Here is a 15881-nt window from a genome sequence, read left to right on the forward strand (position 1 = left end):
CCTCATATGTGGACTTTAGATCTATGGCAAATGCAGCACTGTGGTTAGACTGGGACCACATGACAAGGGGAGAGCACATACGGGTGATAGAGAAATAGGTAAAAAACCCAAAACATGAAAGTGTTTGATGACCCCACTCCAGAGGAGCTAATACAGAAACCTTAAAGCAACAGAGGTTATCATGAGAAGGGGAACAGTAACAAGGGTAAAGATTAGTTAGAGATGAATCAACATGGGTCATAACACGAAAGCAATGCTAGGAATCTTTCGGATAGCTATCCTTAACTCAACTAGCAAAAATACTTTGTCCTCCTTATTATGCTTGTCTCTTTTCTTCAACAAAACTAGTGATAAAGGCAGAACAGGACCTGCCTGGAACTGACGGGGAAATAGGGGAGAGGGTGGGAGGTGGGGCATGGGGGAAAAGTGACACAAACAATGTATGTACATGTGAGTAAATGAAAAATAATAATAAAAAAGAAACATGTTTCAAAATGTTTTTTAAAGAGTTCCTAGAGAGTTTTTGCTTTACTCTCAGAAGAACCTGGAATAATCTGTGACACTTAACATATTGGGCAGTGTTATTTTTTGTCATGTCTAAGTGTGTTGGGGGAGACTTAAAAAAAAAAAAAAGAAAGTTCTCACTTGAGTTGGAAAAAGTATATTACTTCAATAAAATATTTAAATGAAAAAATGGGCAAAATATATTTATAGATTATGAAAAGTAGACAAAAAATTGAAATACATTTATGAATATTTTTCTACATCTGTAGCAATTATGGATATAAAAACTAACACCATGGTTAAATATAACCTCACTCTTGGTGGATTTTACTGTTATTCATAGAGAATTTTGGGAGGACAAGAAAGTTAAAAATTCTAGTGATTCTCAGATTTGCAGGCACATTAAATTTAGTTTTACAACAGAGTGGAACTCTTATTTTTAGAATATTTATCATCCATATCAAGATTCTTTTTTTTTTTTTTTTTTGGTACTGGGGTTTGAACTCAGGGCCTACACCATGAGTCACTCCACCAGTCCTTTTTTGTGTTGGGTATTTTCAAGATGGGGTCTCTCAAACTATTTCCCCAGGTTGGCTTTGAACTGCAATCTTCCAGATCTCTGCCTAGGATTATAGGTGTGAGCCACATGTGCCTGGCTAACGAATTCAGTTTCTCAGAAATATGTTACTGGCTTCCAGGGATTATGGGGAAAGGAAAAGGGAGCATAATTGCTACTAGGTATGGATTTCTTACTGGGGTGATAGAAAGTGTTCTGGAATTATAGTGGTGTTGGGTGCACAACTTTACAAATACCCTAAAAAAAGTGTATACTTTAAAGTGGTGACTATTGCACTGTATTATATCCTAATATCAAACAAAGTAATTCTATAAAAGCATGAAATATTCCTGAGAAGATGAAGGAAAACGTTTACAAACTGAAGAAAGAGTGGACAACAGAAAGGAATTTGGAATAATTAAGTAGAGTGGATCTTTGAATTACATAAGATTTTTTGCCTTGATTAGAGAAGGAATGTTTTGATTATACTGTATAGTTAAAGAGTAATTTGCAGTTTTCCTTCTTACATGAATTGATTTGCTAATAATAATGAAGAGGCAAAGCTTGACTTGTTAAAGTTGTTACTATATTTGCAAGAGACGATTCTGAACCAGGAATATAACTAATCAAACCAAAGCCTGAGGGAAATAGCTTCAGTCTTATGTCCCAAATGTAACCTGGTAAAATCAAATGCTATCTGCCTACTGTTCAGTTACTGAACACCTGCTCATCCCAAGTATGTTCATACCTCTCCGGATCTAAAATTGTGAAATAAAAGTGAGAAAAGTACTTGACAAATTTGTAAATGAATTATTTTGCTTGGTTAATTTAACATGTACTCAATTTCAATACATTAAAAATTAAATGGATTTTTTTCATCCCAACTGGAACACTGAGTGAACTTAAAAATACCGAAGTAATAAAATTTATTAATTTTTATTTCAGTCTAGCTACACAGGAAAACCTTTGTTTCTTCATAACTGTGAGTACACGTAGATGAAAATGGAATGGACTATTTCTTTTTATGTCAAAAATCATCAACTCAGCTCATTGCAAAAAACATGCAGTATTTGCTTACAACTAAAAAAACCTATAAATATCTACCAACGACATTTTAATTTTCATATCAATGAGGACACATAAGTACAAAAATACATATAAAAAGGAACTGAAGGCCATATAGGTCATAAGTATTTATTTTCCTTCATGTCATTTCCAATATTTAACATAAAATATCATTTAAAATACAATTCACTGTAAATATTTGTGGTAAATTGTTTTGACTCTGCTTCTTTTTAGCTCATGTCTTTGGCCAGGAAAAAAAACCTCAACTTTGAGTACAAGAACACTGGTGCAAACAGGTAATGAGTACTGTAGCAAAATCATAATACAAATTTAAAGGAAAGTCTATAAAATTTATTTTACTTCATATCAAATGTTAAAGAAAACATACATCATGAAAAGTCACAATAATTTTTACCATTCATAGTAATGGGCTTTTGTTTATAGAACTAATGCAAAAATCTTTGAAACAATTACAGTACTTTTAGGAAAATAATGTAGTCATTTTGTATCAATGTGAATATTCTGAAGCATAACAAATATTTAATCCTATTACATAGCCTTATCTCTCTAACATCAATGTTTATTTCATATTACTTTGAAGATCAAGTGTACTAAATGATAAGAAAAATAAGACCCAAAGAAATTAGGGAACTTGTGGAAAGTCATGTATCTACTCCATGAATACCATGTAGCTTTAGATAAAAGTTTATCAAGTGCCTCTTTGAGATTTTTGTAGATTTAAATAGATAACAATAGTTTTAAAGTATCATATGGCTAGGTAACTTTCTTAGAGGCATCAAATCAGGTTCTGCCTTACAAACACACTGTTGATATCCACAAAATGTATAGTTACCATTTTCATGATCATTTTCTCAAAGGTATAGACAAGATAAAGAAGAATGGACAAGGGAAATTGCTCCTTATTGACTGAATTCATTCTAATGGGAATTACCAATAACCCTAAGATGAAAATGGCTCTTTTCACCTTGTTTCTATTTGTTTATCTAATTAATCTTCTGGGAAATGTTGGGATGATCATTTTAATCAGACTGGACTCCCAGCTTCACACACCAATGTACTTTTTCCTCAGCAACCTCTCTTTCTGTGACCTCTGGTATTCCACAGCAATTGGACCCAAAATGTTTTCTTGCTAATGTTTTACATTTAGCAAGAAAAAATCAGTTCCTTTCTTTGGCTGTGCTCTGCAATTCTGCATTGCTTGTACGTTTGTACTGCTGCTGGCAGTGATGGCCTTCGACAGGTACAAGGCCATCAGCAATACCTTGCTGTATACAGTCCACATGTCCAACAGGGTGTGTGCCCTGCTCATGGCTGGGGTTTACATGGTGGGAATGGCAGATGCTTTGATACATACGACATTGACATTCCAGTTATGTTTCTGTGGGTCCAATGAGATTGACCACTTCTTTTGTGATATCCCTCCCATTTTACTACTATCTTGTTCAGATACACAGGTCAATGAGTTAGCAATATTCATTATTTTTGGATTCATCGAACTAAGCACTATTTCAGGTGTTCTTATCTCCTGTCGTTATATCATCTTATCAGTCTTAAACATCCGCTCTGCTGACAGGAGGCTTAAAGCTTTCTCCACTTGTGCCTCTCACTTAACTGTAGTAGCGATTTTCCAGGGAACTGTACTCTTCATGTATTTCTGGCCAAGTACTTCTTATTCTCTAGATCAAGACAAAATGACTTCACTGTTTTACACCCTTGTAATTCCCATGCTGAACCCGCTAATATATACTTTACGGAACAAAGATGTGAAAGAGGCCCTGGAAAAACTGAAAAATAAAAGATGGTTTTAATTATTGATCGTAAGTCCCAACCTTTTCCACAAGCATAGTGATTCTTGTTTTCCTAAAATTATATGCATGAAAAACAAAACTTTCTCAATGATTTTAATTTAAAAACATATTCTATCAGAGAATGCTATATATTATGTGATTTTTAATTCTGAACATCAAAGTATATTTTAATGATATTATTATTTGTAATAAAGCCCAATTACCAGAAAATATTATAGTCCCTGATTCTATTATGCTTCATTATATGTCTTGAACTAATATATAGTGCTACCTCACTGCTGAAAATTTCCTCACCTTTCTAAATTTGTGAGGTTTTTATTCATTCAATATTTCAATTGTATTAAAATTTACCAAGTTTTGACTAATTGCTTTTGTACATTTAAATGATGTGTTTTCATGGTAAATCCAGTTCTTATACTAGTAATTTCTAGAATCCTATACTAATGAATTCTAGTGCACATAGCATGCATTAATTAAGTACTCGTAATTCACCATAAGTTTCAACAACATTTATGAAGTGGACTGGGGAAATTAATTCTATTGTGCAGGAGAAAGATTTCATTGGATACAGATACTCTATCTCAGTTTTAAATAAAGGCAATACTGAAAAAGGAAACAGTTCTAGGCAGAGAGTCTGGCAAGTAGAGAAGTCTTAGAGTGGATGATTCAATTCTCTTAAGAAATAAGATGTTTTGTGAACACCAATGCAAGAAACCACTGCAAAGATAATCTGGTGCTGCAATTGTTAATTATCAACTCTTCCTCAGTCTTTCCAGGAAGCTTTCTTTCCCTTCTTCCCTCTTTTCTGCCCTGTTTAAATATCTCTTTTTATAGAACTCAGACAATTTGCCTCCTTAAAGCATTATCTCAATATATACAAATATTTACTTCCTATATGAAATTATGTGTAAACTTTGCTCAAGAATCGAGTGGGCCATCCTTGCTAGGTGAATCACCTGCGCTATGCATTTATGTCAAATAATAGGAAAATAAATAAATAAGTAATGAAATAAAAATGCGATATATTTTAGTGTTACTAGATTTCACTGCAGCAAAGGTAATTTACTGTGCAATGTGACTCAGATAAGGAATATTTCTATAAAGATGTACAGAGTTTTTCCATGAGAAGTAAGAATATTTATCTGTGATTGGGTGTGATTCTTGTTTCGTTCATCTTTTTCTTCTTTAATTTTCTAATCACGAAAGCACTGAATCAGCTTGTTGAGGATATCATTGCATATTTGAAGAGCAAAATTATACTTAAAGGAGCTCCAAATTATCTTTTCTAACTGTAGAACTAAAAGCCAACGGATGACTTAGGTTTTTCTAGCTGCCATTATAAATCTTCTTTTGAAAATGTTTCTGAATAGAATGAGAGTGTTAGAGTCTCCTCTGTCTTTCAAGGTAGCATTTATGGGGCAACGTGACATGATAAATTGTATCATGGTGGTGAAAGCGTATCTGAATACTTGCTTATTGCAAACAGCATTTAAAGATTTCTACCATACCCTATTTTCTTTGACTAGTACTTTATTATGAGCAGTGTTATGGCAGACAACACTGCAATATATTAGTAGCAGCGTAGTGAGGGATCAATGGATTGCCAGAAATGTAGACCTTGCAAATATATCATCAAACTAACCCAATTCCCCCTTAAAAAACACACACACACTGTGTGTATGTTTGTATTATATACATATAATCTATAGTAGAAATACACATTAATTTAATTTACCTATTGGACCCTGACACCAGACATAGAGGATACAAAGTAAGGAACAGAATATTCAGTCTGTTGACTGGAAGCTGAAAATATAATTAATTTTACTGAATATTCAGTCTGTTGACTGGAAGCTGAAAATATAATTAATTTTACTAATTGTAGTCTCTTTCTTCCTTATTTTCCAATTAATTGTAACCTTCTTTCTCCCTGATTCTTTTTGACAGTCTTGCTAGGTAGCCCAAGCTGATATCAAAGCTGTGATCTTCCTGCCTCCCCCTACAAAGTTCACCCCCTATTATTTTAGGTTAAACAACAAATTCTTTGGAATGTTTTAAGAGATTCAAAAGATAACAAAATATACTTTGGCATATTTCCTTTATACCACTTGTATCTTGAAATTCTACAGAAGTGTTTACTACAACCTCAAAATGTATTGATCTATGTTAACCAATTTGCTTAATTCCTAATAATTCTCTACTCTAAAAAACTCAAAACCACAACTTTTTCACAAATAAATGAATGATTCATTACAAGATTATTTTCAAAGTATAGTACTTGAATGATCTGTGCATTAAGCAAATATCATAGTCAATCTTCCACATCTTGACCTAACCTTTTATCCTTGCCATTGGCTGAACAGAAGAATGACGTAGTGATTTAATATTTTAGAACATGTGTACCACAGAAAGTAGACAGATATATACTCTTGAGGGTTATATGCATTAGAATAGAAAATACTGATAGCACTGTTCAAAGGCCAATTGAGCAGGAGGCTCTGTTTTTAAGTCAGATCCTGTAATTTTTACTCTCACATTACAAGTGTTGCTCTTTGAGTGGAAACATATTATGAAGGAACTATTCAATATTGCTCTAAATCACTGTAATTCACCTTACATGGTCAATTTTCCTTTCTTGAATTTATACTGCCTCTGTTAAAGAAGGAAATCAACCTAAATTAGTTCTAAGGTCTTTTCTTCTCACTTTTTCTGTATCTGAATTGTGATTTTCCTGCAATGTCAACTGTTCCCATTTCAAAAAATTTATCAAAAGATGACCACTTCACCTGCATATAAAATAATTGAGCTGTGTCTCTAAGCAGTTTGGATCTGCAATAGTGATTACAGTGATGCCAGCTACACAATATGATTTTCAGAAGTCCAAATACCTGTAAACACAGCCCTTCTAACTAACCTATTATTCTCAATACTCATGGTCTGATTTCATAGACTCTTCTTAGATATGGATTTCCAATTTTATTACTGCCCAAGTAATTAAAAACTAAAAACTTAAAAGCATGACTCACCTACAGAAAGACCAAAATGAAATCACTTGAAACATCCAGGACTCTTGAGGAAATGAAACAACTATGTTTAAAAATTTATGATAGAAAAATAAAGTGGTGTCCCACTCTCTGAAATTAATGGGAAGTACATACCATAGTTGTATATGAAAATGCTATGCAGTCCCCTGACTAAATTTATATGTAAGATACAGGAGCCACTTAGCAACCTAAGACCTGCACAAAATATTCACTATGGATTTACTTTGTACTAGCACAGTATTGAAAACAACTGAACTATTACTGGCTCTTTAAGTCAAGAGTAAACAAATACTAATATGTTATACATTACATGTTTTAGAATTTTTAAGCTATTATGGTCCAAGCACAATCACTCTGATTTGCTTTTATGTCAAAGCAATCAAATGTAATATATTAATAAACTATAATTTCTGTCAACAAACTTTATGCTATTATGTTAAGTGGGGGACCAGGAAAACCTCAAATACAGATACACATCTTTGACTTGCTTAAGTCTAATGAGTAATTTTCCTTAAGAATTTTTTTCAGTAGCTTACAAACATCATTCTGTATGAAAATACATGTCACTCTGTAGTTGAATTTAATTGCAAAGTTTTTAATATTAATGTAACTATGCAAGCTCAGTTTAGCATGGGGTTTGGGGCAAAGGTAGCACTGTATTTAATAAATTAATGCTACTTAAGTTCTTGTTACATGCTGCAATATAAATGAATCTTAATAATATTAAATGGACTGAAAGAAGCTACTCACAAAAAAGCTACTTACTGTACAATCATATTCATATAGACATCAAGAACAGGCAAAGCTTTGGAGATAGAAAATAGAGTAATGCTTTGCAGGTACTGAGTGGGAAGGAAGAAGAATGTAGTCATTGCTTAATGGGTAAAGGGTTTATTTTTGTTGCCATGAAAGCTCTCTAGAATCAGATAGTGGTGAGGGTTACACAATCATGTAAATTATATGCTATATGAATTTTATCTTAATTTTTTAAAAAATGAAAGACTTTCATTTTTCAAGGAAAGCTAAAGCTGATCCTTGACTTAACAAAATGTAACCTGAGAGGATTTAACATGTCTCAAAGTAGGGCAGTGTCTGAGGGAAAATTGAGTATGGAAAGATCTAAATTTGATCAAGGGCAATTCCTCATCCTCAAAATATATAAGTAAAGTAAGTGATGGTGAGAAAGCTGGTGGGCAACACGAATGCATTACTTTTCTGAGGTCAACTAGTGGAGACTGGCTACCAACCAGTCAGGTGGTTTGAGCTTTGCTTTAGCAGGATTTCCCCACAGAATATTACACTGGTAGTTAGTTCTGGGATCATCATGAAAAATAACAATGAAGTATAAAAGCCCATTTAGTTATATAAGTAAGGGCAACAAAACTGAAAAAACAAGTGCCTAAGAGGAGAAAATAATATGTAGCTATGAATTCAATGGTGAGGTTTAAGGAGAAAGAAGGAATTACTGGACTACTCAGAACATAAATTGTTACAAGCCAAGCAAATTTAATGTTTTGTGTTTTTCTTTTAAATAGACTTCATTCTGATTCAGGGTATACTCCTGGCTTTCAAAATAATTTTAGATAATATAAACTGTCATTAAACAAAGGGCATTAAATGAACACATACCAATCACATTGTTGAGTGTAATGTCTTAATTCACACATTATAAAATATTATGATGCAGAAGCTTCTTCAAGGCTTCCAGGTGACATAATTTCAGTGGGCAATACCTTTTTTCTATTTTCTATTTAATTTCTGCCATTGTGCCATGCAACAGGAATCCCCAGGAAGGTTAATGCTCAGTTTTTCAGTTGAAATAAATAAAATGCTATTTCCTTTTCTGGAACCCTTCATAGATTTCATTAATCAGCATAGTTGAAATTTTGCCTGCTGTGATATGGAAATGATCTTGCCTGCATAGGGAAATGAGTGTCTCACATAAACCATACTTAACAGTACATCAAGGAATCATCATCATGATCACTATAGGTTTGTCCTTGAGTTGCAAAATTAGTTCTACATATGAATAACATGATTCCCCATACAAACAAAATAGAGATTAAATACTTGCTTATCTCAGTAAATGCATAAAAGTACTTGACAAAGTACAGCATACCTTTCTTAGTAAAATTCTCAATAAATTAGTTGTAAAGACAATGTTCTTCAAAGCACTGAGAATTCCTTTATTGCAAAAGTGCATCTAACATCATAATCAATGGTAACATTTTGAAGGCTCTTATGCTAAGATCAGGAACAATATATAAATACCCATCTTTATCACTTCTTCTCCATGAGAAACTGCATGTTCTAGTCAGGAGAAAAGGTAGAAAGAAGAAATAAATGATAGCTTAATAGGAAAGAATGGAGTGAAATTATCTCCGTAAGATTATATTATTCATAAGAAAATGCTAGACCCAATACCAAGAAACTAGAACTAATAAATAACATGAATAAAATTACAGGATACAAAATTCACACAAAATGAGTAGTATTTGTATACATGAATAAGTAGCCAAAAGAAATAAAAAACAAATTCAAAATATCATAATTTTGAAAAGAATAAAATATTTTGAAAAGTATTAAGCATTGAGTAAATAGATTAAAGATGTCATAAATAAAAGGAAAGAATCAATACACATGGTTTAAAAAATGTAAAATGGCATACTATATAAAATGATCAATTGATTTAATACCATTCCAATCAAAATCTCAATGGCATTAATCACAGAAATATTTTAAGTCTGAAATTCATATGTGCCTAAAATAAAGACAAAGACTCTCACCAGCCAAAGCAATCTTAAATAAAGGGAGCAAAATTTGATATCTCAAGTTCTACTTTAATCCCACAGTAATTCATGTAGTATGTTACTAATACAAACAGACAAATAGAACCATGGAGAAAACAGACAGCCCAGAAATAATTTCATGTATCTACTCTTGACTATGAGTTAAGTGCTAAGAATATAAAATGAGAGCTGTGAGAAGGAAATAATAAATCACAAAAATGAATCTATGAGAATAACAGCAGAAGTCTCAGCAGGAACCACAGAGTATGCACTTGGAGCTTTGAAACAAAGTAACTCCCAAGTAATATTACTTTATCCAGTAGTTTTCCTTTAATTAATGGAAAAATGAACCTTTTAAGACAAGCACATTTTGAAACAATTTGTGCCCACAAAGCCAGCATTGCAGAAGGTACTTAATGGAATAAATACTACATGTAGAAGTGGAAGAAAGGTATACACAGTATAATAGTGTGTAAATTTATAAATCTCTGTAAGTATTGATAAAGAAATGAGAATTAGGAAAATAGCAAATGGTATCTTTATAAACCTGCAAACTTCCAAGATGAATAAGGGAGAAAGTAATGAAAATTACTAAGCATCATTTATCTGGCATTAATGGTAACTTCTATGAATCCACTTCTCTTTCTAGAGTATGCCAGATATTTTCATATTTTGTTTGGCTTGCTATGATTCTGTCTCTAGCCATTCCTCCTTTGCACTCTTTGTCTTATAAGTGCTCATGCCATTAGATTGGGCTTTCCTGAATAATATACCTATTTTAAGGCTTAAAATCTTAATCACGTCTACAAAGTACCTTGATCATATAAGGTGACCAATTCAGATGTTCAAAGCATTAGGATGTGGGCTTCTTTGGATCACTCTTATTTTGTCTGTTTCAGTATCCCAATGAAATGACTTCTTTTTAATATCATCTGTTGATTGGGTGCCTAAGTGACATAAATTATTCATAGATGCTCATTATGACATCACATCCCACAGTCAGTTGATAAGGCATTTTGGTTTCCACCTCTATGCTGTTCATATTAATTGATGGGTATTACATATTAATTTCAAAGAATATGTCCCCAAATAAATTGCCTACATTTGAAAAACTAAAGTTAAATGAAAAGTTAGTCAGCTTTTCATTGCTGTGATAAAATGTTGAGAGAAACAATTTGAAGGGAAGAAGGTTTTATTTTTGGTCACTGTTTTAGTTTTTGGACTGTGCTGAATCAAAACATCTTATCAGCAGGAATACATGGTAGAAGAGGTTGCTCACCTCGCCGGGGTCAGGAAGCAAAATTAACAAACAAATAAAAAGTAAATAAATAAATAGGGAATGCAGGTGCAGTCCCAATATCACCTTCAAGGACATGCTCAGAATGACCTAGGTACTCCAACTATATCTCCCACTTAAAACCTGCACCACCTCCCAAAAGTAAGTCAGGATCTTGACCAAAACTTTACCATATGACTTTTGGGAGACTTTTCAAATTTAAAGCATAAGAATTAGTGAAAGTAAATGACAAAGTAGATATACAAAAATGAAGTGAAAATGTATAGATTTCAGGTGATCCTGAAATAACTTTGAAAACTTTCCTTCAAGTTTAAGCTCATGCTTTTGATTTTACAAATATGAACAAATATAGGAAAAGATGATTTGGCTCATTTAAGAAAAGTAAAATTATTGAAAGTGAATTAATTTGGGGACTACTATTACTGAAATTGTAGAATCAGAAAAGAATATCGACAAATGCAAGTAAGGTAATTTAGGTAGGTAAGTTTATTAAATTAAAACAACCAGGGATAACACTTGGAATTTTGTCCATATATTTATAGGAAAAATGTGAAATTTTATTTATGGGAAAATTAATTTATTTATTTATGGGAAAAAATTTTTCTTTAGGCATGGATTACAGAAGATAGATGAGTTTCTCAAATATATAATCATGCAGAGTAATTTGAGGCTAATGTTCAAATATAAAAGATACATCACAAGTTGGATTTTACTACATTCTCAAAGTAAAAATGTAGAAATTTAAAAAGTTTCCCTGATATCTCTATGAAAAAAAGATAGAAAAATTTCAAGTAAACCTATGTCTCATTGTTTTAAGTAATAATTTTCTCACTGCAGCAATCACTTCCTTGTTCCTAAGACTGTATATGATTGGATTGAACATAGGAGTCACGATGGTGTAGAAAAGAGACAGTAATCTGTCCATTGCAGCAGAATGATCTGATTTTGGCCTTAAATAGGTAAGGGATGCAGATCCATAAAATAAAACCACAGCCAGCAGGTGGGAAGAACATGTGGAGAATGCTTTAGCACGTCCTGTGACTGTTGGCAACCTCAGAATGGTGGAAATGATTTTTCTGTATGAGGCAAGTATCAGCATAAAGGGAACTGCTGCAACAAACGTAACTACTATATACACAGACAGCTCATGCTTGGAAGTATCCCCACAGGCTAGCTTGATAATGGGAGGTATGTCACAGAAGAAGTGGCTAATTTGATTACAATTACAAAAATGCAGAGAGAATATTTGACATGTTTGTCCTATCTGGACTGGGATTCCACTGAGCCAGGATCCAGCTATAAGCCGGATGCATTTCTTTGGGTTCATGATGAGAGGATAGAGCAGAGGGTTACAGATGGCCATGTAGCGGTCATAGGCCATCACAGCCAGGAGTAAACATTCAGTTGTTCCTAGTATGAGAAAGAAACACAGTTGGGTGGCACAGTCCAGAAGAGATATGCTTCTATTCTGAGTCCAAATACTGAACAGAATCCTGGGGAGAGTGACAGATACATAACAGATTTCCAGGGAAGAAAAATTTGCCAGAAAAAAATACATGGGTTTCTGCAGTGCAGGATCAGCTCTTGTTATTATGATTATGAGGCTGTTTCCAAATAGGATAATTATGTAAATGATGGAGAACACCACAAAGAGGAATCCTTGGAGGTTTGGAAGGTCAGAGAATCCCAGCAGGACAAATTGCTTCACTGTGGAATCATTGTCTTCTGTATTTATCTCTTCATGGTTCATCTGTGAGACAGATTTGATAGGACACATTGTCATTTCATGGAACTCAGTATTTGTTTTCCTCTGTATAATCCAAGGAAGTCACACATTCTTATTTTTTTCATTTCCTATAAGAATAAATACTATGTCTTCCAGGTACTTTGCTTTAAAGTTACACTTAAGTGTATTTTCATTGTTCATAAGTATCAATATGAAAAAGTTTAGTCTTTGTATCGTTCCAAGAGGTACTATATAATTGTTTATAATAACCATATTAAAGTTTGCTATTTATTTGAGCACTCACATACTGAAATTTGAATTTATGTTCAATACAAAAGTGATGTCCTTATTGAAATTACTGCATGTTGCCCTCATTTCCTGATTCTGTTTTTTAGTATTGTCAACTAAAAATCTATTTCACTGCTCAAGTAGGCATTTTGTATGCCATCTTAAATATTTTTAATGTTTAATATATTTAATGTTTATAGCTATATTTTTCTCAATTTATTTCTAAAATCTTGCTCAGTTTCATATAAGTTCATTTTATTAACAGGTTATATTAATGCATCAAATATTGTAGAGTACTGTTTAATTGTAAATTATGTTTGTATTTCCATGTAATGTAAAATTTTCAATGTAGCTCCATTTCAATGCTGCTGTCAAATTTTATAGATTTTTGAAGAGTTGAGAAAATCTTCAATATTTTCTGTCAAAGTAGCTTAGAAAGCAATGCTAACTAGAATATGCACATTTGAATTACATGTTTATTATTTAGAAGTAGAATATCCAGGAACTCATCCCTGTTAATGTCCTAAATCTCTTACCTCTTTATTTTTTGCCTTTTTTGTTAACTTAAATTATTTTTACCTCACTCTGTCCCTTTCTTTGTGTGTGTGTGTTCATTAAAGTGAGCATATTAAAATGTATTTATGTTTTTATTATTGTTTAGTTATTGTTAGGCCTAAGATGTAAACTTCTTTTGATAAATCTTACATTTTGTTTGCTACACACACCATACTGTTTCACAAAATTTCTTTCACTACTTTACCTGGTAAATTACTAAAAGTCCAATTTATTTCTTTATTGAAATAGTCACCAAAGTGCAAGGAATAATTCTAGGCCAAAATAAAGACCACACCCTCCAGCTTCAGCTTAAGCACATTTCAGTTTTGTGTCTGTGTGCATGTTCCATGATTGACTGGTGGAATAAAGGTATTTACAACCAACAGCAATTTCATTCATGCTTACAGAGGGAGCTTTTTATTTCATTGACTTTGGTATAAAATAGCTTATGTCCATATAATGTGAAAAGTAATTTGAAATCCTAAAGAGACTAATTAACATGCTTCAAGCAGGAGAAACTGTTATAAAAATATACTAAGACTGTTAAGTCTGGACACTAATCAAGATGTTAGCGTCACTAGTGCAGGAAAAAGCAAGGAGTACAGTGGAAGAAATAGCCACAGGCAATGACTTCCTATGTAGAACTCAAATATCTTAGCAACTATGAGAAAGGTTCAACAAATGGGACTACACAAAATTAAAAACCTTCTGCACAACAAAAGAAATGGTTTCTAAATTGAAGAGGCCACCCACAGAATGGAAAAATCTTTGCTAGCTATATATCAGACAAGGAATTGATAACCAGTATATACAAAAACAAAGCTCCCAAAATATCAATTACCCAGTGAAAAAATGGGCAGATTAACTGAAAAAAGGCTTTTCAAAGAAACAAGTCCAAATGGCTAAAAAAACAAATGATAAAAGGCTCACCATCCTTGGCCATGATGGAAATGCAAATCAAAACCAAGTTAAGATTCCACCTCACTCCTATTAGAAGAGCTACCGTCAAGAACAGAAACAACAAATGTTGGCACAGATGTGAGGAAAAGGAACCCTCATTTATGGCTGGTAGGAATATAAATTAGTGCAACCATTATGGGAAACTGTACAGAGGCTCCTCAAAAAACTAAAAGCAAAACTGTCACATGATCCAGAAATACCACTCCTAAGGATATACCTGAAGGAATGTAAGTCAGGTTACAACAATGCACACCCATGTTTATTGCAGCACTATTCACAATAACTAAGCTATGGAAACAGCCAAGATGCCCTACTACTGACTAATTGATAAAGAAAATGTGGTATTTAGATACAATGGAATTTTGCTTAGTCACAAAGAATGAAATGTTGTTATTCGCAGGTAAATGGATGGAACTGGAGAACATCATCTGAACTGAAATTAGCCAGGCTCAGAAGCCAAAAGCCATATGTTCTCTCTCATTTACAAAATATAGACCTAATATAAGTACAGCAATATTATGAAACACTGGTTACACTAAGGGGAGGTCATATATGAGAGGGGTAAGGTAAAAGAACGAAACTATGAAGATGAATATGGTTGTTATAATCTATACAAGAATGGAGAATTCTTAAACTGGGTGAAAACACCATAAGAAAGGGACTAAAGTAGAATGAAGGAAAATAGAGAAGATGAATCAGTTGAGGTTATAATACATTGGAAATAATACAAGGAAAATCCCTGTGTACCTGCCTTTATCTCAAACAAGCAAAAATGTCATTTTTTAATTTTTTCTTTTTTCTTCTACAAAATTAGAGAACATATCCTGCCCAGGGAGGGTGGAGGGGTGGGATCTGGTGCAAGTAGGGGGTAGGGAAAGGGGATACACATGTATGTAAATGCAAAAATGGTGCCTGTTGAAACTATTCCAGGAGTGGAGGAGAGGGAAGGGTGGATAAGGAGAGAGGTGATGGGGGTGAATTCAAGTATAATATATTTGACATATTGTAAGAACTTTTGTAAATGCCACAATATTCTCTCACCCAGGAAAACAATAAAAAATGTTAGCATGGAGAACATGAAGAAAAAAATGGAGACCTTGCAACAGTGTACTCAAAATGTGGGCACCCAAAGATTTTCTGAGACAGAAAAGAAAAATTAAATATAAACTTTTTTCTGCACTATTACAGTGAAACAAAAGTAATTAATATATTTAAACTTCCATGATTTTATAGATTAGTACTTTAACTTTGATTTTAGATATTGTAAC

General features: G+C 33.0%; 1 protein-coding gene and 1 pseudogene across 1 annotated transcript; one reads left to right on the forward strand and one right to left on the reverse strand.

Moving 5' to 3' along the window:
• Positions 1-3024: 3024 nt before the first annotated feature.
• LOC141421698 (olfactory receptor 5W2-like) lies at positions 3025-3954 on the forward strand (annotated as a pseudogene).
• A 7917-nt stretch (positions 3955-11871) lies between these two features.
• LOC141417486 (olfactory receptor 10AG1-like) lies at positions 11872-12867 on the reverse strand. Its single transcript, XM_074056411.1, has one exon. It carries the CDS (start codon positions 12865-12867, stop codon positions 11872-11874), a length of 996 nt encoding a protein of 331 aa, XP_073912512.1.
• Between the last annotated feature and the right edge of the window lie 3014 nt (positions 12868-15881).

The sequence above is a fragment of the Castor canadensis genome, chromosome 1 (assembly GCF_047511655.1).
Source record: "Castor canadensis chromosome 1, mCasCan1.hap1v2, whole genome shotgun sequence".
Taxonomy (NCBI): Eukaryota; Metazoa; Chordata; class Mammalia; order Rodentia; family Castoridae; genus Castor; species Castor canadensis.

What these genes read in the sequence shown, in the direction of transcription:
- LOC141417486 (XM_074056411.1), bottom strand. Translation starts at nt 12,867, where the DNA reads ATGACAATGTGTCCTATCAAATCTGTCTCACAGATGAACCATGAAGAG.